This window comes from Saccopteryx bilineata, chromosome 2, assembly GCF_036850765.1.
Source record: "Saccopteryx bilineata isolate mSacBil1 chromosome 2, mSacBil1_pri_phased_curated, whole genome shotgun sequence".
Taxonomy (NCBI): Eukaryota; Metazoa; Chordata; class Mammalia; order Chiroptera; family Emballonuridae; genus Saccopteryx; species Saccopteryx bilineata.
This window is the reverse complement of record NC_089491.1, coordinates 166,580,262-166,596,134: the sequence shown is the minus strand read 5'-3', so window position 1 is coordinate 166,596,134 and position 15,873 is coordinate 166,580,262. Positions and strand designations below refer to the sequence as shown.

The 15,873-nt window shown below is 38.6% G+C and overlaps 1 protein-coding gene across 5 annotated transcripts in view; it reads right to left on the bottom strand.

The window, feature by feature from the left end:
• The window catches only part of PLCH1 (phospholipase C eta 1), a 371,189-nt gene that overhangs the window by 196,073 nt on the left and 159,243 nt on the right, over positions 1-15,873 (bottom strand). For all 5 annotated transcript variants that reach the window (XR_010729158.1, XM_066258338.1, XM_066258341.1 and 2 more), the window contains exons 3-4: positions 10,418-10,564; positions 6,754-6,997 (exon numbers count right to left, since the gene is read on the bottom strand). Coding sequence is in view for 4 of the 5 variants with exons in the window: in XM_066258338.1 (XP_066114435.1) it covers positions 6,754-6,997; positions 10,418-10,564 (391 nt within the window). In the remaining variant the exon portion in view is untranslated. The remainder of the gene's footprint in view (positions 1-6,753; positions 6,998-10,417; positions 10,565-15,873) is intronic.

Below are 15,873 nucleotides of genomic sequence, written 5' to 3'. Positions count from 1 at the left end.
CTACAAGACAGCAAAAGTACTCAGAGACAAAAATGGTCATTTCATAATCATTAAGGGGACACTGAATCAAGAAAACATAACACTCCTTAATATATATGCACCAAACCAAAGAGCACCAAAATATATAAGACAGATACTTATTGACCTAAAAGCAAAAACTGACAAAAATACAATCATACTTGGAGACCTCAATACAGTGCTGATGGCTCTAGATCGTTCATCCAAACAGAAAATCAATAAAGATATATTGGCCTTAAACAAAACACTAGAGCACCTGGATATGATAGACATCTACAGGACATTTTATCCCAAAGTGACAGAGTATACATTTTTCTCTAGTGCACATGCAACATTCTCAAGAATTGACCATATGTTGGGCCACAAAAATAACATCAGCAAATTCAGAAAAATTGAATTTGTACCGAGCATATTTTCTGATCATAAAGCCTTGAAACTAGAATTCAACTGCAAAAAAAAAAAGAAAAATAACCCCACAAAAATGTGGAAAATAAACAACATACTTTTAAAAAGTGAATGGGTCAAATAAGAAATAAGTGCAGAGATCAAAAGATATATACAGACAAATGAAAATGACAATATGACATATCAGAATCTCTGGGATGCAGCAAAAGCAGTGATAAGAGGGAAGTTCATATTACTTCAGGCCTATATGAACAAACAAGAGAGAGCCCAAGTAAACCACTTAACTTCGCACCTTAAGGAACTAGAAAAAGAAAAACAAAGACAACCCAAAACCAGCTGAAGAAAGGAAATAATAAAAATCGGAGCAGAAATAAATGAAATAGAGAACAGAAAAACAATAGAAAAAATTAATAAAACAAGGAGCTGGTTCCTTGAAAAGATCAACAAAATTGACAAACCCCTGGCAGGACTTACCAAGGAAAAAAGAAAAAGAACTCATGTAAACAAAATCCAAAATGAAAGAGGAGAAAATCACCACAGACATCATAGATATACAAAGAATTATTGTAGAATACTACGAAAAACTGCCACCAAATTCAACAATCTAGAAAAAATGAATAAATTCCTAGAACAATACAACCTTCCTAGACTGAGTCATGAAGAAGCAGAAAGCCTAAACAGACCAATTAGCAGGGAGGAAATAGAAAAAACTATTAAAAACCTCCCCAAAATAAAAGTCCTGGCCCAGACGGTTATACTAGTGAATTCTCTCAAACATTCAAAGAAGACTTGGTTCCTCTTCTACTCAAAGTCTTCCAAAAAATTCAAGAAGAAGCAATACTTCCAAACACATTTTATGAGGCCAACATAACCCTCATACTAAAACCAGGCAAGTACAGCACAAAAAAAAGAAAACTACAGACAAATATCTCTAATGAATACAGATGCTAAAATACTTAACAAAATACTAGCAAATCGAATACAACAACATATTAAAAAAATAATACATTATGATCAAGTAGGATTCATTCCAGAATCTCAAGGATGGTTCAACATACGTAAAACGGTTAACGTAATACACCATATCAACCAAAAAAAGAACAAAAACCACATGATCTTATCAATAGACGCAGAAAAGGCTTTCAATAAAATACAACACAATTTTATGTTTAAGACTCTCAACAAAATGGGTATAGAAGGAAAATATCTCAACATGATAAAGGCCATATATGATAAACCATCAGCCAACATCATATTAAATGGCATAAAACTGATTACTTTTCCCCTTAAATCAGGAACAAGACAGGGTTGTCCACCCTCTCCACTCTTATTTAACATGGTGCTAGAAGTTCTGGCCAGAGCAATCAGACAAAAGAAATAGAAGGCATCCATATCAGAAAAAAAGAAGTAAAGGTATCACTTTTTGCAGATGATATGATCCTATACATCTAAAACCCCAAAGACTCCAACAAAAGATTACTACAAACAATAAACCAATACAGTAAGGTCGCAGGATACAAAATTAATATACAAAAGTCCATAATCTTTCTATATGCCAACAATGAAATATTAGAAAACAAACTAAAAAAAATAATCCCCTTCACGATTGCAACAAAAAAATAAAATACCTAGGAATAAACATAACAAAGAATGTAAAGGACTTATATAATGAAAACTACAAAGCATTGTTAAGGGAAATCAAAAAAGATACAATGAGATGGAAAAATATTCCTTTTTCTTGGATAGGAAGAAGAAATATGATCAAAATGGCCATATTACCCAAAGCAATTTATAAATTTAATGCAATTCCCATCAAAATTTTGGTGACATTTTTTATGGAAATTGAACAGAAATCATCAGATTTATATGGAACTATAAAAAACCCCAAATAGACAAAGCAATCCTAAGAAAAAAGAATAAAGCTGGAGGCATTACAATACCTGACTTTAAACTATATTATAGGGCCACGACAATCAGAACAGTATGGTATTAGCAGAAAAATAAACACTCAGACCAATGGAACAGAATAGAAAGCCCAGAAATAAAACCACATATATAAATATATTGTCAAATAATTTTTGATAAAAGGGCCAACAACATACAAAGAAAGCCTCTTCAACAAATGGTGCTGGGAAAACTGGAAAGCCATATGCAAAAGAATGAAACTCGACTACAGCTTGTCCTCTTGTATTAAAATTAATTCAAAATGGATCAAAGACCTAAATATAAGACCTGAAACAATAAAGTACATAGAAGAAGACATAGGTGCTAAACTCATGGACCTGGGTTTAAAGAGCATTTTATGAATTTGACTCCAAAGGCAAGAGAAGTGAAGGCAAAGATAAATGAATGGGACTACATCAGACTAAGAAGTTTTTGCTCAGCAAGAGAAACCGACAAAATAAACAGACAGCCAACTAAATATGAAATGATATTTTCAAACAACAGTTCTGATAAGGGCCTAATATCCAAAATATACAAAGAACTCATAAAACTCAACAACAAACCATCAAACAATCCAATAAAAAAATGGGAAGAGGACATGAACAGACACTTCTCCCAGGAAGAAATACAAATGGCCAACAGATATATGAAAAGATGTTCATCTTCATTAGTTATTAAAGAAATGCAAATCAAAACTACAATGAGATACCACCTCACACCTGTTAGATTAGCTATTATCAACAAGACAGGTAATAGCAAATGTTGGAGAGGCTGTGGAGAAAAAGAAAACCTCATACACTGTTGGTGGGAATGTAAAGTAGTACAACCATTATGGAAAAAAGTATTGTGGTTCCTCAAAAAACTGAAAATAAAACTACCTTATGACCTAGCAATCCTTCTACTGGGTATATACCCCAAAAACTCAGAAACATTGATATGTAAAGACACATGTAGCCCCATGTTCATTGCAACATTGTTCACAGTGGCCAAGACATGGAAACAACCAAAAAGCCCTTCAATAGAAGACTGGATAAAGAAGATGTGGCACATATACACTATGGAATACTACTCAGCCATAAGATATGATGACATCGGATCATTAACAACAAAATGGTGGGATCTTGAGAACATTATACGAAGTGAAATAAGTAAATCAGAAAAAACCATGAACTACATGAATCCGTACATTGGTGGGACATAAAAATGAGACTAAGAGACATGGACAAGAGTGTGGTGGTTACCGGGGCAGGGGGGAGGAGCGAGAGGGGAAGAGGGATGGGGAGGGGCACAAAGAAAAGTAGATAGAAGGTGATGGAGAACAATCTGACTTTGGGTGATGGGTATACAACATAATTGAATGACAAGATAACCTGGACATGTTTTCTTTGAATATATAAGGTCTACCGGAAAGTTCTGTCCATTTCTATCACAAGTTTTGACATGTAAGCACATGTTTATTTGGCGCATGTGTGCTTTTCTATTTTTATCACTTAATGTATACATACTGATGTAGTAAATTAACTAAAACAAAGTTGATTCACGTTAGTCTTATGTGTGAAGTGATAGTGTACCCATGGCTACTGATAAAGTTCATTTACGCCACTGTAATTTTTACGAATTTCAACAAGGAAGAAATGCTACAGAAGCATGTCTGTCGCATCCACTATATTCCCCTGACTTAGCACCCTCTGACTATCACTTGTTTTGTCCTTACAAAATTTTTTGAAGGGCAAAACAATTCAAAAATGAAGAAGATATCAAACAAGCACTGGTTACATTTTTCACAGCAAAAGATAAAACATTTTTCAAAAATGGGATATACAAATTACCCTCACGCTGGCAAGAAATCATTAATAATAATGGTAATTATATTATTTAATAAAGTTTATTGACGGTAAGAAAAATTTGTATTTTGTTTTATTCCAAAAATGGACAGAACTTTTTGGTAGACCTTATATGTACCCTGATTTATTGATGTCACTCCATTAACATTAATAAAAATTTATTTATAAAAAAATATCAGTACTACCTAAAGCAATCTACAAATTCAGTACAATCTCTATCAAAATGCCACTGATGTTTTTTGCAGAAATAGATAATCCTACCCTATAATTCATATGGACTCTTAACAAAATTTGAATACTCAAAACAATCTTGAAAAAAGAATGATAAAATTGAAAGCCTAAAAGTTCCTGATTTCAAAACTTACTTCAAAGCTATAACAATCAAAATAGTGTAGCATTAGCATAAAAACAAATATATAGACTGATGGAATACACAGAAAGAAATCCTCACTTATATGGTTAAATGATTTTTGACAAAGGTGGCAATTTGATTAGAAAAGAACAATCTTTTCAACAAATGGTGCTGGGGGAAAAAAATAATATTAACATTAAAAAGAATGAAGCCAGTCTCTTACCTAATACCATATACAAAAATTAATTCAAAATAAATCGAGAATCTAAATATAAGACCTAAAACAGTAAAACTCTTAGAAAAAAACATAGAATAAATGCTTCATTACATTGGATTTGGCAATGATTTTTGGATATGATACCAAAGGGATAGGTAACAATAGAAAAAATAGACATATGGAACTTCATATAAAATTTTACTGTAAAATTTTACACATCAAAGGACACTATCAACAGAAAAAAAGATATCCCACAGAAAGAAAGAAAATATTTGCAAATCATATATCTAAGAAGGGATTCATATTCAGACTACATAGAGACTGCATACTCCTAAAACTTAATGACAAAACAAACAAACAAAAAGGTCAACCTCCTTCAAAAATGGGCATAGGACTTGAGTAGACATTTCTTCAAAGGAGTTATATGAATGGACAACAATCACATGCAAAGATAGTATACATCACTAATATTAGAAACATGTAATCAAAACTACAATAGAATAGCACCTTATACCCATTAGGATGACTACTATCAAAGGAAAAGTGTGGTGAGAATGTAGAGAAATTGGAAACCTGTGCATTGTTGGTGGGAATGTAAAATGGTGCAGCTTCTGTGGAAAACAGTATGGTGGTTCCTCAAAAAAATCACAAATAGAATAAACAAAGGGAAGCCAACATGCTGAGAATGGCAGAGCACAGGTCTTTGTGACATCAGCAAACCACTGATTAATCAACCCTGGAATTGCCCCATCTCAGACCCCTTGTCCATAAAAAAGAAACATTCTTTATTGTTTAAAGCAATATTGATTAATTAGCATGGTTGTGTGGCTTGCCCCAGAAAGTATTTTTACTGATTTAGTATTTTTGTCTGTTTTTTACTAAATGTTAAGAAGTCTAAGAGTCAAACTAATATAATAAAGCACAAAAAGTTAGTTACTGTGTTTGTGTTTTGTTCACTTAGGAATCCCATTTACATTTATCTGCCTGCTGAGAATATCATGGCTCATCAGCTCAGGCATTCACACTGTCAAAACCCTTTCACAGGCTAAATATTTCCACTCTGTTCCAACAACACCTCAGGTGAGGGGTTACAGTTAGAGTAGTAAAAATTTATTACCACTCTGGCCAAAAATTAAGGCACTTATTCCAATGATGCCAAGGAAATGGTACTTCTTCCTACAAGAGCAGAGGGCACATACATTTTAAGGCCATTCAAAATGTGCAGACAGAAACCAAAGCAGTCTACTACCCTCACTCACATCATAGCTAAGAAATTTGGGGCCAGAACTGCCAGGTCACATGCCCAGCTCTGTCCCAGCAGGAGAGGTGCCTTTCAGACCAAGCACATTATTCGTTTATCTTGTTGGCACTGCAGAACCACAAGAATGGTTTTAATCATGAGTGAGACTCAGTTTCCAGTGTCTCAAACAATATAGAGAGGGTAGATGTTATTAAGTAAAAAATAACTTCCCCTTGAGGATCAATTAGTTCAGTTTCCATTAAGTTAGAAATGAGATAGAGAAAGCAAGAAGAAGTTAAGTGCCTGGAACATCACTGGAACTCAAAAAGTTTTTGTTAAACTAAACTGACTGTAACAAAGCAAGAGTTTCCTCTAATGAAAATAAATCTGTCCTGGCTATCTCATCTTTCTTAGGAAACCTCATGTGGCTATTTCTCAGAGCTAAATTCAGTCTCTTCCAAACAAATCTGCTCCTGATTTTATATAAGCTCATTTCTAGATGTTTCATGCATTCATTTACTTTGAGTGAGAGTGAGGAGGGGACAGAAGGGGAATAAAGAAATTCTGTACATCTCAAACTTTTATTCACTTCCAGTGAAAGTGAGGAGGAACAGTGGGGGCTAGGAGTAGAGAAAAAAAATTGAGAGAAAAAATAAAACAGTCTGATACACACACATACACATACACACACCATTTCACTCAGAGCTCAAAAATAAAATTTTAGGAAGGATATTGGTCATGAGTTCTTTGCCTTTTTGCCAGGGAATCTTCATCACTGATGCCGGCCATCAGATACTTGAGGCCTGTGATCCAGGTACAGGCCTCCTCGGGGTTGGAGGTGATGAGGTCCAGGGACTCCATGTGGCTACCATGGTAGATAGTAAAGCAGCAGCTGGGGTCAAAGTTTCCCTCAGCTTGTCTGTGGAATATTTCCGACTGCCGACCCTCGGTGACTTTGTAAATGGAGTCAATAAGTACTGTGAGGAAAGTGAAATACGTGACAGGTGGTATGTATACAGATTAAGAAAAGCAAAATCATTTAAAAAATTTTTAAAGATTTTATTTACACATTTTAGACAGGAGAGAGAGAGAGAGAGAAAGAGAGAGAGAGAGAGAGAGAGAGAAATGAAAGAGAAGGGGAAGAGAAGCAGGAAGCATCAACTCCTATATGTGCCCTGACCAAGCAAGCCCAGGTTTTCGAACTAGTGACCTCAGCATTCCAGGTTGACGCTTTATCCACTGCGCCACCACAGGTCAGTACATTTTAAATTTTTAAAAATAAGCATGAATAAGCCCTGGCCGGTTGGCTCAGTGGTAGAGCGTCAGCCTGGCGTGCAGAAGTCCCAGGTTTGATTCCCGGCCAGGGCACACAGGAGAAGCGCCCATCTGCTTCTCCACCCCTCCCCCTCTCCTTCCTCTCTGTCTCTCTCTTCCCCTCCCACAGCCGAGACTCCATTGGAGCAAAAATGGCCCGGGCACTGGGGATGGCTTCTTGGCCTCTGCCCCAGGCGCTAGAGTGGCTCTGGTCGCAACAGAGCAACGCCCCTGATGGGCAGAGCATCGCCCCCTGGTGGGCAGAGCATCGCCTCTGGTGGGCGTGCTGGGTGGATCCCGGTCGGGCACATGCGGGAGTCTGTCTGACTGTCTCTCCCATTTCCAGCTTCAAAAAAATACAAAAAAAAAAAAAAAAAAAAAAAAAAGCATGAATAAATGTTTTGTTGGTCATTGTGGTGCTAAGCCCTAATGTGAATTGCAAGCCCTGCCACTTCCTGCTTGGCCACTTCTCTACATGAGACTCCACCTGCCAGGGCCTCTGGACAAGGCCCTCAGAGGCATGGAGTCAAGATGGGTTAAAATTTATGATAAAATTATAGATATGCCTAGCAGGGCAAGAAGACTGATGGGAAAGGGAGCTAATAAATATGTCAAATTTATAATTGACATATTTAAGCAGGGAAAACATACAAAGACATAGAGCCAACTTCAGTGTTTTAAATATACACAAAAAGATAGAAAATTGAAAGAAAAAAAAAAAGAGTGGTAGTAACCAAATAGCACAGGTAAAAGAGACTGGCATTTTTAGTAAGGATGTTATTATGGGGAGGGTAGAGCAGGGCTCAGAGAGGTGGAAAGAAACAAGGCAGCATCTCAGGGAAAGAGGCATGAAAATACAGAAACATCAGGCCCCCTCCAGGAATGCTGAACAGGCCATTTTTGCTGGACTGCAAAGCTCAAGAGGGAGAGTAACAGGAGATAAAGCTGGAAGGGTGGTGAGAGGCTTGATTATGGAGAGCCCAGAATAATAGATGACAGATTAGCACCCTAGGCAGTAGAGCAGCAATGAACATTTGCATCAGAGATACACTGCAAGGAATATTACTATAAACTAAAAAGTATTTTTGATTTGCTTCTTTACTTTTAAGCATAGATCAAAGAGTTGTATATTGTATTGATTACCATCCCCTTCTCCCCTCTGCCTTAATAGCAGACTCCCAACTTTCTTCTGGTATCAACTCATTTCCTACATGACCCAGGAAGATGAGCCTATGCCCTGCCCCAGAGCAAATTCTGATGGGTCTCAGCCATTGGGGTGTCCCCATCCACATTTCTTATGATCGTTTTAGGTGTGGGAATGCAGCTCAGTCCCAACCAAGGAGACTTGGGGCAATGAGCCTTGAGTGAAAGATCTAGAAAGAAATTCTTCTCTCCTAAAAAGGAAGCACCAGAAGAGAAGGGCCCTTTCTGCCTCTTCACTGTTCTGTCAAGTTGGAAGGCCCAGAATAGCTAAAGCTATGTTGCTGCTGCCTTGATTACAAAGCCAACACACTAGGGACAGAGCTGAGAGCACTTGAAAAGACAGAACTAGAGACAATCTACCACACCTGGGACCTGCTGATTTCTGAGTTTCTTGTTCTGTGAGATAATACATTAACCGTGGAGGCCAAATTTGGTCAAGGTCTTCTGTTACTTGAAGGGAAAAGCATCTTAACTGATCAAAGCAGAAGAAACTAGCAAAATAGAAATTGATTAGGAGACTTCACAATAGGCCACCAGAAAGGTGAAGAGACCAGAAAAGGTGTTCCTGTGAAAACAGGATGGAAAGAATAGGTGAGAACCTGACCAGGCGGTAGCACAGTGAACAGAGAGTCAGACTGGGACGTGGAGGACCCAGGTTTGAGACCCCGAGGTCGCCAGCCTGAGCGCGGGCTCATCTGGTTTGAGCAAGGCTCACCAGCTTGAGCCCAAGGTTGCTGGCTTGAGCAAGGGGGTTACTCTGTCTGCTGAAGCCCCCTGGTCAAGGCACATATGAAAAAGCAATCAATGAATAACTAAGGTTCCACAAGGAAGAATTGACGCTTCTCATCTCTCGCCCTTTCTGTTTGTCTGTTCCTATCTGTCCCTCTCTCTGATTCTCTCCGTGTCTGTCACCAAAAAAAAAAAAAAAAAAAAGAATAGGTGAGAGAAACATTACTGGAGACTCCACCAGACTTGGTGCTGACTATAGGTTTAAGAGAGGCTTTAACTAGGAGTCAGATCGAAGCTATTTTACTTGATTTCATTAAAATATTTGTTAACTTACCAATCAGTCAACCGTGCTCAGAATATGGCAAAGCACTTTAAATATCCATTGGATTTATTATATTCCTAAACTTTCATAGAAAAATGAAAGACCTCAGTCTATAAAATCTCATATCCCAAGTCAAAAAAGTGTGTGTTTGTGAGTGTGTGTGTGTGTGTGTGTATTATGTCTCTAACAAAGGGAACTATTAACATTTACAGCTATCATGAACAAGAAGACTTTTTTTCTTTCACAGAGACAGAGAGTCAGAGAGAGGGACAAATATGGACAGACAGACAGGAAGGGAGAGAGATGAAAAGCATCAATTTTTGTTGTGGCTCTTTAGTTGTTCACTGATTGCTTTCTCATATGTGCCTTGTCTAGGGGCGAGGCTACAGCAGAGGAAGTGACCCCTTGCTCAAGCCAGCAACCTTGGGCTCAAGCCAGCGACCTTTGGGCTCAAGCCAGCAACCATAGGGTCATGTATATGATCCCACGCTCAAGCTGCTGAGCCCACGCTCAAGCCAGATGAGCCCACGCTCAAGCCGGCGACCTCAAGGTTTCGAACCTGGGTCCTCTGCATCCCAGTTCAATGCTCTATCCTCTGCACCACCACCTGGTCAGGCAAGAAAACTTTTATGAATTTAAATTTCCTGAAGAATTAAAAAAGCAAAAATGGTCATTACTTATTCAGTCTCTCCACATCCTTTAACAGCTGACCCCAAAACTTGCAAAACTATGGAAGTTCCTCAAATCCACAGTGTCTACAGAACCCCAGCTAATATAACCAATGTGTTACTGTGTTAGGCCAAGCAAAAAATTCAAAGGTTGATCTTACTTTTTGCCTTCTCGCTCTTCCTGGAGGGTCTCCATCGGAGGTGGGTCCTGTGCTCATCCAGGTAAAAGAGCCGGATGAGCCCTTTGGTCCCATGCTTCAGTTTGATCATCTGTGTCCCGGACTGCATTACATTCATGCATCTTTCAACTGCAAGAGATTAGAGCACATTCAGCTCTCACACAAAGCACATGCGTACTGGTGTTCAGAAACCTGTCAAATAAAACCTCTGATTCACTGCTAAAGACACCCACGACCAGAAGACAATTTTGCTACAGGTACTCTGGAAAGAGTTGTTAAAGAATTGCTTCATCAGGCTTAAGCAAGAAAAAAGCCTTACTTACTAAAATAAAATTCTTCTTTCAGGTAAGCAATGCAATTACTGTTGCACAGAGCCATCTTTTTTTCTAGCTGGCAACAAATTGTTTTTTGATGAGACTGATGACCATTTGATCTTCTTTATTATATGCGGCTTAAGTGTCTGTCGCCGATAGCTTATTGGTTGCTTGCGTAACTGTACTAGCCAATGGAGTGAAGTTGCCACAGCATTCAAATAGTCCTGCCTTCTGGAATGACACCTCACAAATTGAGGTTAAAGATTGGAGCAATTATTATGCTGTTAAGAAATCTTAACACCAGAAGGGGTCTTTGCAATGGTACAAGACTAGAGGTTCTCCAATTGAAAAATAATGTCATAATAGCTAAGTCTTTGACTGGCTCCTCTAAAGGTGAAATACATGTCATTCCAAGAATTTATTTGGCTCCATCTCAAACAGGGTTGCTGTTTCAATTGAGACGTAGACAATTTCCTGTAAAACTTGCCTTTGCTAAGACCATCAATAAGTCTCAGGGCCAAACGCTTAAGCGTGTTGGCATTTTTTTACCTGAGCCTGCATTTGGACACGGTCAACTTTATGTTGCCTGTTCAAGAGTTCGTGAAAGAACAGACGTAAAATTAAAAATAATTGATGGTCCTCTGCAAGGTGAGCTTAAAAATATGGAAAGATCTACACAAGAAATGTTCTGTACAAAGAGATCTTTGACATGTGAATTAACATTTTATTATTTAAATCACCTTTATTTATTGAGCTAGCAGTGGCTCTTAAGAAATGTACCAACAGATGACGTCAGAGTAATGGTGGAGTAGGAAGCGATACCGATAAATCTCCCCCAAAACTCAACAAGATCTTCAACCAGAAACAGAAAAACCTATCCTTGGAGCTTCCAGATTCTTCGCAATACACCCAAAGGTATGATTGAGTGAAAAATTGGCTAAATATATAACCAAACCCCGAAGGAAATAGGGAGTAAGAAATGCTCCGCCTTCCTCACTAACCTAAACAGGGCGGCTTTCTCTGGTAACTGTGAATATAGAAACTGAGGCGGGCAAAGGGGGTGAATAGATCCAGGCCGCCGCAGCAAAAACGGCCGAACCAGGCTGTGGCTCAGAGATCCAAGCCGAGGAAAATCTGATCCTGTGGCAACCCGGGCAATACAAGCTAACACTCGCGCCAAACCCAAACAAAGAAAGACAAGCGGAGCGGCCATTTTACCCGGTCTCCTGGTCGGTGCGCAGTTAGTGGAAGAGAGATTTCTTCCTAAGCCGCGGAAGTGGGTGCCCGTGTTGCCCCACGGAGAGGCAGGGTCAGAGGCCTTTCTGTGGGCTGAGGGCAGAGTCTCTGGGCAGCCCCAGCGCCCTGGGAAAGCCACGCACGGGAGGGAGTGAGAACTACTTCCAACGGTGGAGATTTTCCGTGCTGGAGGCTGTTTCACTCAGAGGGAACGGCGGCCGGCCTCATATCTTGGTGTGCATGCGCAGATAAGGAGTGAGCGATTCCTCCGAGTGCCTCGGCAGTGCGCGCCCGTGTTATCGCACAGAGGGGCAGAGTCAGGGGCCTTTGTGTGGGCCAAAGCGGAATCTCGGGCAGCCCCAGCGCCTTGCAAAAGCCGCACACGGGGACGGAGCGAGACTCAATTCCAACGCTGCAACTTTTCCCTGCGGTTGGGGGTTTCACTCAGAGCGTGAGACTGCTGGCCGGATATCCTGGTTGCAGACAGTGAGTGAGAGTTTCCTCCAAGCGCCCCGGAAGTGGGCGCCCGCTTGTGTTACCGGACAGAGTGGCAGAGCCAGTGGTCTTTGAGTGGGCGGAAAGCCCACCTGATTATGCTAGCAGCTCTGACTGACTGAGCCTTACCCAGAGCCCTGTTCTGAGTGGAAATAGAGTGGGGAGTTGCCAGCAATTTGAGCCTCTTACTATCCAAGCAGAGGCAGCAGCAACCCCATACCTGGACTATCAGGCTACTAATTGAGGAAGGAAAGACTAGGAGAAAGGCTCCAGGAACACGGACTCTCTCACTGTCGGAGCCTATAAATGCTAATGAGCCTCAACTCCCAACGAGAATAAAGCACAATACATGACATTGCCATAGAGACTTATCAACTGCAAACCTCTACCTGAGCGTGCCAAAGGGCCAGAACCCGGGGTACAGAGTCACCAACCAGGAAGAGGGAGAGAAAAGAAAAAGCAAGAAGATAACCTCTCAAAATCAAGAATAATCTACAGACTTTATAACCTATCCCATTTTATTATATTTGTTCATTTGTTTCTCTTATCTTCATTCTTGAGACTTTTTTTTCCTCCTCCAATTTGGCCGATTAACTCTCTACCAGTCTTACTCTCTCCTCTCCTTGAACTACACTACCCATAAGTGTTACATCTCCCATTATCATTTCTCTTCTCTTCCTTTCTCTCTATGAGGGTTGCACTCCAAAACCCTTAACTCTCTCTCTCTCTCTCCTTTCTTTTTTCTTCTTTTAGTGGTTCCCTCTTTTTTTCTCTCTCTCTCTTTCTTCCCTCTATATTAGTTTCTTCCTTTCTCCTTTACATCTCCTCTCATTCAAACCTCAATAACAAACAAATTATCTTATCTGGGACTCAAACCTATGTTTGTGGCATTTTGGGGGGTTTTACTTCACCTTTTTAACTCACTAGCAGTGCTCCCATCCCTGGCTCTCCATATTATCTAGTTCTTGTTCCACTAAATACAATAGTAAGTTTTTAATTTGTCCCCCCATTTTTCCATTTTCCTCTTATTCCTCTCATCATAACTCTTAGAAAACCAACACCTAAAAGCAAATCATTTTATTCTTGACCCAAATTTTTTCCTTATTTGCTTTTTGTGGGTCCATACGCTCTTTTTTTTTTCTTTTTTCTTTTTTTTTTTTTTTCCTTTTTTTTTTTTTTTTTTTCTTTCTCTCTTTTTTGCCCCTTTATTACTTTTCCCCAATTCAGGCCCTCCATCACAGGCATTGTTTGTTATAACTCACAGTCCACCACAAGATTTTCTCAAGAAAGAGGGGAGAGGAGAGGAGAGGAAAAAAAAGAGGGGGGGAATACTTTTCTTTTTTAAAAAAATTTTTATTTTATTTTATTTTTCTTTATTTCATTATTAATTTTTTTAAAAAAAACAACTCTTTTCGATTTGTTATTTTTTTATTTTTTTTAACTTTCTATTCTTTATTAAATCTCATTAATACTATCAACAAAACCACCCTCAGATGCCATTAAGGAAGAGAAAATCGAATATCATGGATACAAAAGAAAGAGAGGTAACACAGCTAGATGAGGAAAAATCTATGGAGAAAAAATTTAATATATTGGAAACCTTGGAGCTAAATGACAGAGAATTCAAGATAGAAATCCTAAAAATCCTCCGAGATATACAAGAAAACACAGAAAGGCAATATAGGGAGCTCAGAAAACAACTCCATGAACACAAAGAATATATGTCCAAGGAAATTGAAACTATAAAAACAAATCAAACAGAGATGAAAAACTCAATTCACGAGCTGAAAAACGAAGTAACAAGCTTAGCTAATAGAACAGGTCAGATAGAAGAGAGGATTACTGAAATAGAAGACAAGCAACTTGAGTTACAACAGAGAGAAGAAGAAAGAGACTCAAAAATTTAAAAAAATGAGATAGCCCTACAAGAATTATCTGACTCCATCAAAAAGAATAACATAAGAATAATAGGTATATCAGAGGGAGAAGAGAGAGAAAATGGAATGGAGAACATACTTAAACAAATAATAGATGAGAACTTCCCAAGCCTGTGGAAAGAACTAAAGCCTCAAGTTCAAGAAGCAAACAGAACTCCAAGTTTTCTTAACCCCAACAAACCTACTCCAAGGCATATCATAATGAAATTGACACAAACCAACAGCAAAGAAAAAATTCTCAAGGCAGCCAGGGAAAAGAAGAATACAACATATAAAGGAAGGCCCATTAGATTATCATCAGATTTCTCAGCAGAAACTCTACAAGCTAGAAGAGAGTGGACCCCAATATTTAAAGTCCTGAAAGAGAGGAACTTTCAGCCACGAATACTATACCCATCAAAGCTATCCTTCAAATACGAAGGAGAAATAAAAACATTCACAGATACAGAAAAGATGAGGGAATTTATCATCAGAAAACCCCCACTCCAGGAATTACTAAAGGGGGTTCTCCAATCAGATACAAAGAACAAAAAAAAAACAGAGCCACAAGTAAAAGCTCCAAGAACAAGACAATAAAACCAAATTTAAACTGTGACAACAACAAAAAGAAAGAGGGGGAGAAGATGGAGATTAGCAGTAGCAAAGGACGATGGAGTGCAAAAGTACTCACAAAATAGTTCGCTACAATGAACAGGGTAGGGACCCTTTTCATTACTCAAAGGTAACCACCATTGAAAAAACCACCACAGAAGCACATGAGATAAAAAAGATAGCAACAGAGGAAAGATGTATGGAATACAACCAAATAAAAACAAAAGATAGAAAAACGAAAGAGAAGGATCAAACAAGACGCAAAACTAACATAAAGCAAGATATAAAATGGCAATAGGGAACTCACAAGTATCAATAATTACACTAAATGTAAATGGATTAAACTCACCAATAAAAAGGCACAGAGTAGCAGAATGGATTAAAAAAGAAAATCCAACTGTATGCTGCCTACAGGAAACTCATCTAAGTAACAAGGATAAAAACAAATTCAAAGTGAAAGGCTGGAAAACAATACTCCAAGCAAATAACATCCAAAAAAAAGCAGGTGTAGCAATACTCATATCGGATAATGCTGACTACAAGACAGGAAAAGTACTTAGAGACAAAAATGGCCATTTCATAATGGCTAAGGGGACACTGAATCAAGAAGACATAACAATTCTTAATATATATGCACCAAACCAAGGAGCACCAAAATATATAAGACAGCTACTTATTGATCTTAAAACAAAAACTGACAAAAATACAATCATACTTGGAGACCTCAATACACCGCTGACGGCTCTAGATCGGTCATCCAAACAGAGAATCAACAAAGACATAGTGGCCTTAAACAAAACACTAGAGCACCCGGATATGATAGACATCTACAGGACATTTCATCCCAAAGTGACTGAGTATACAT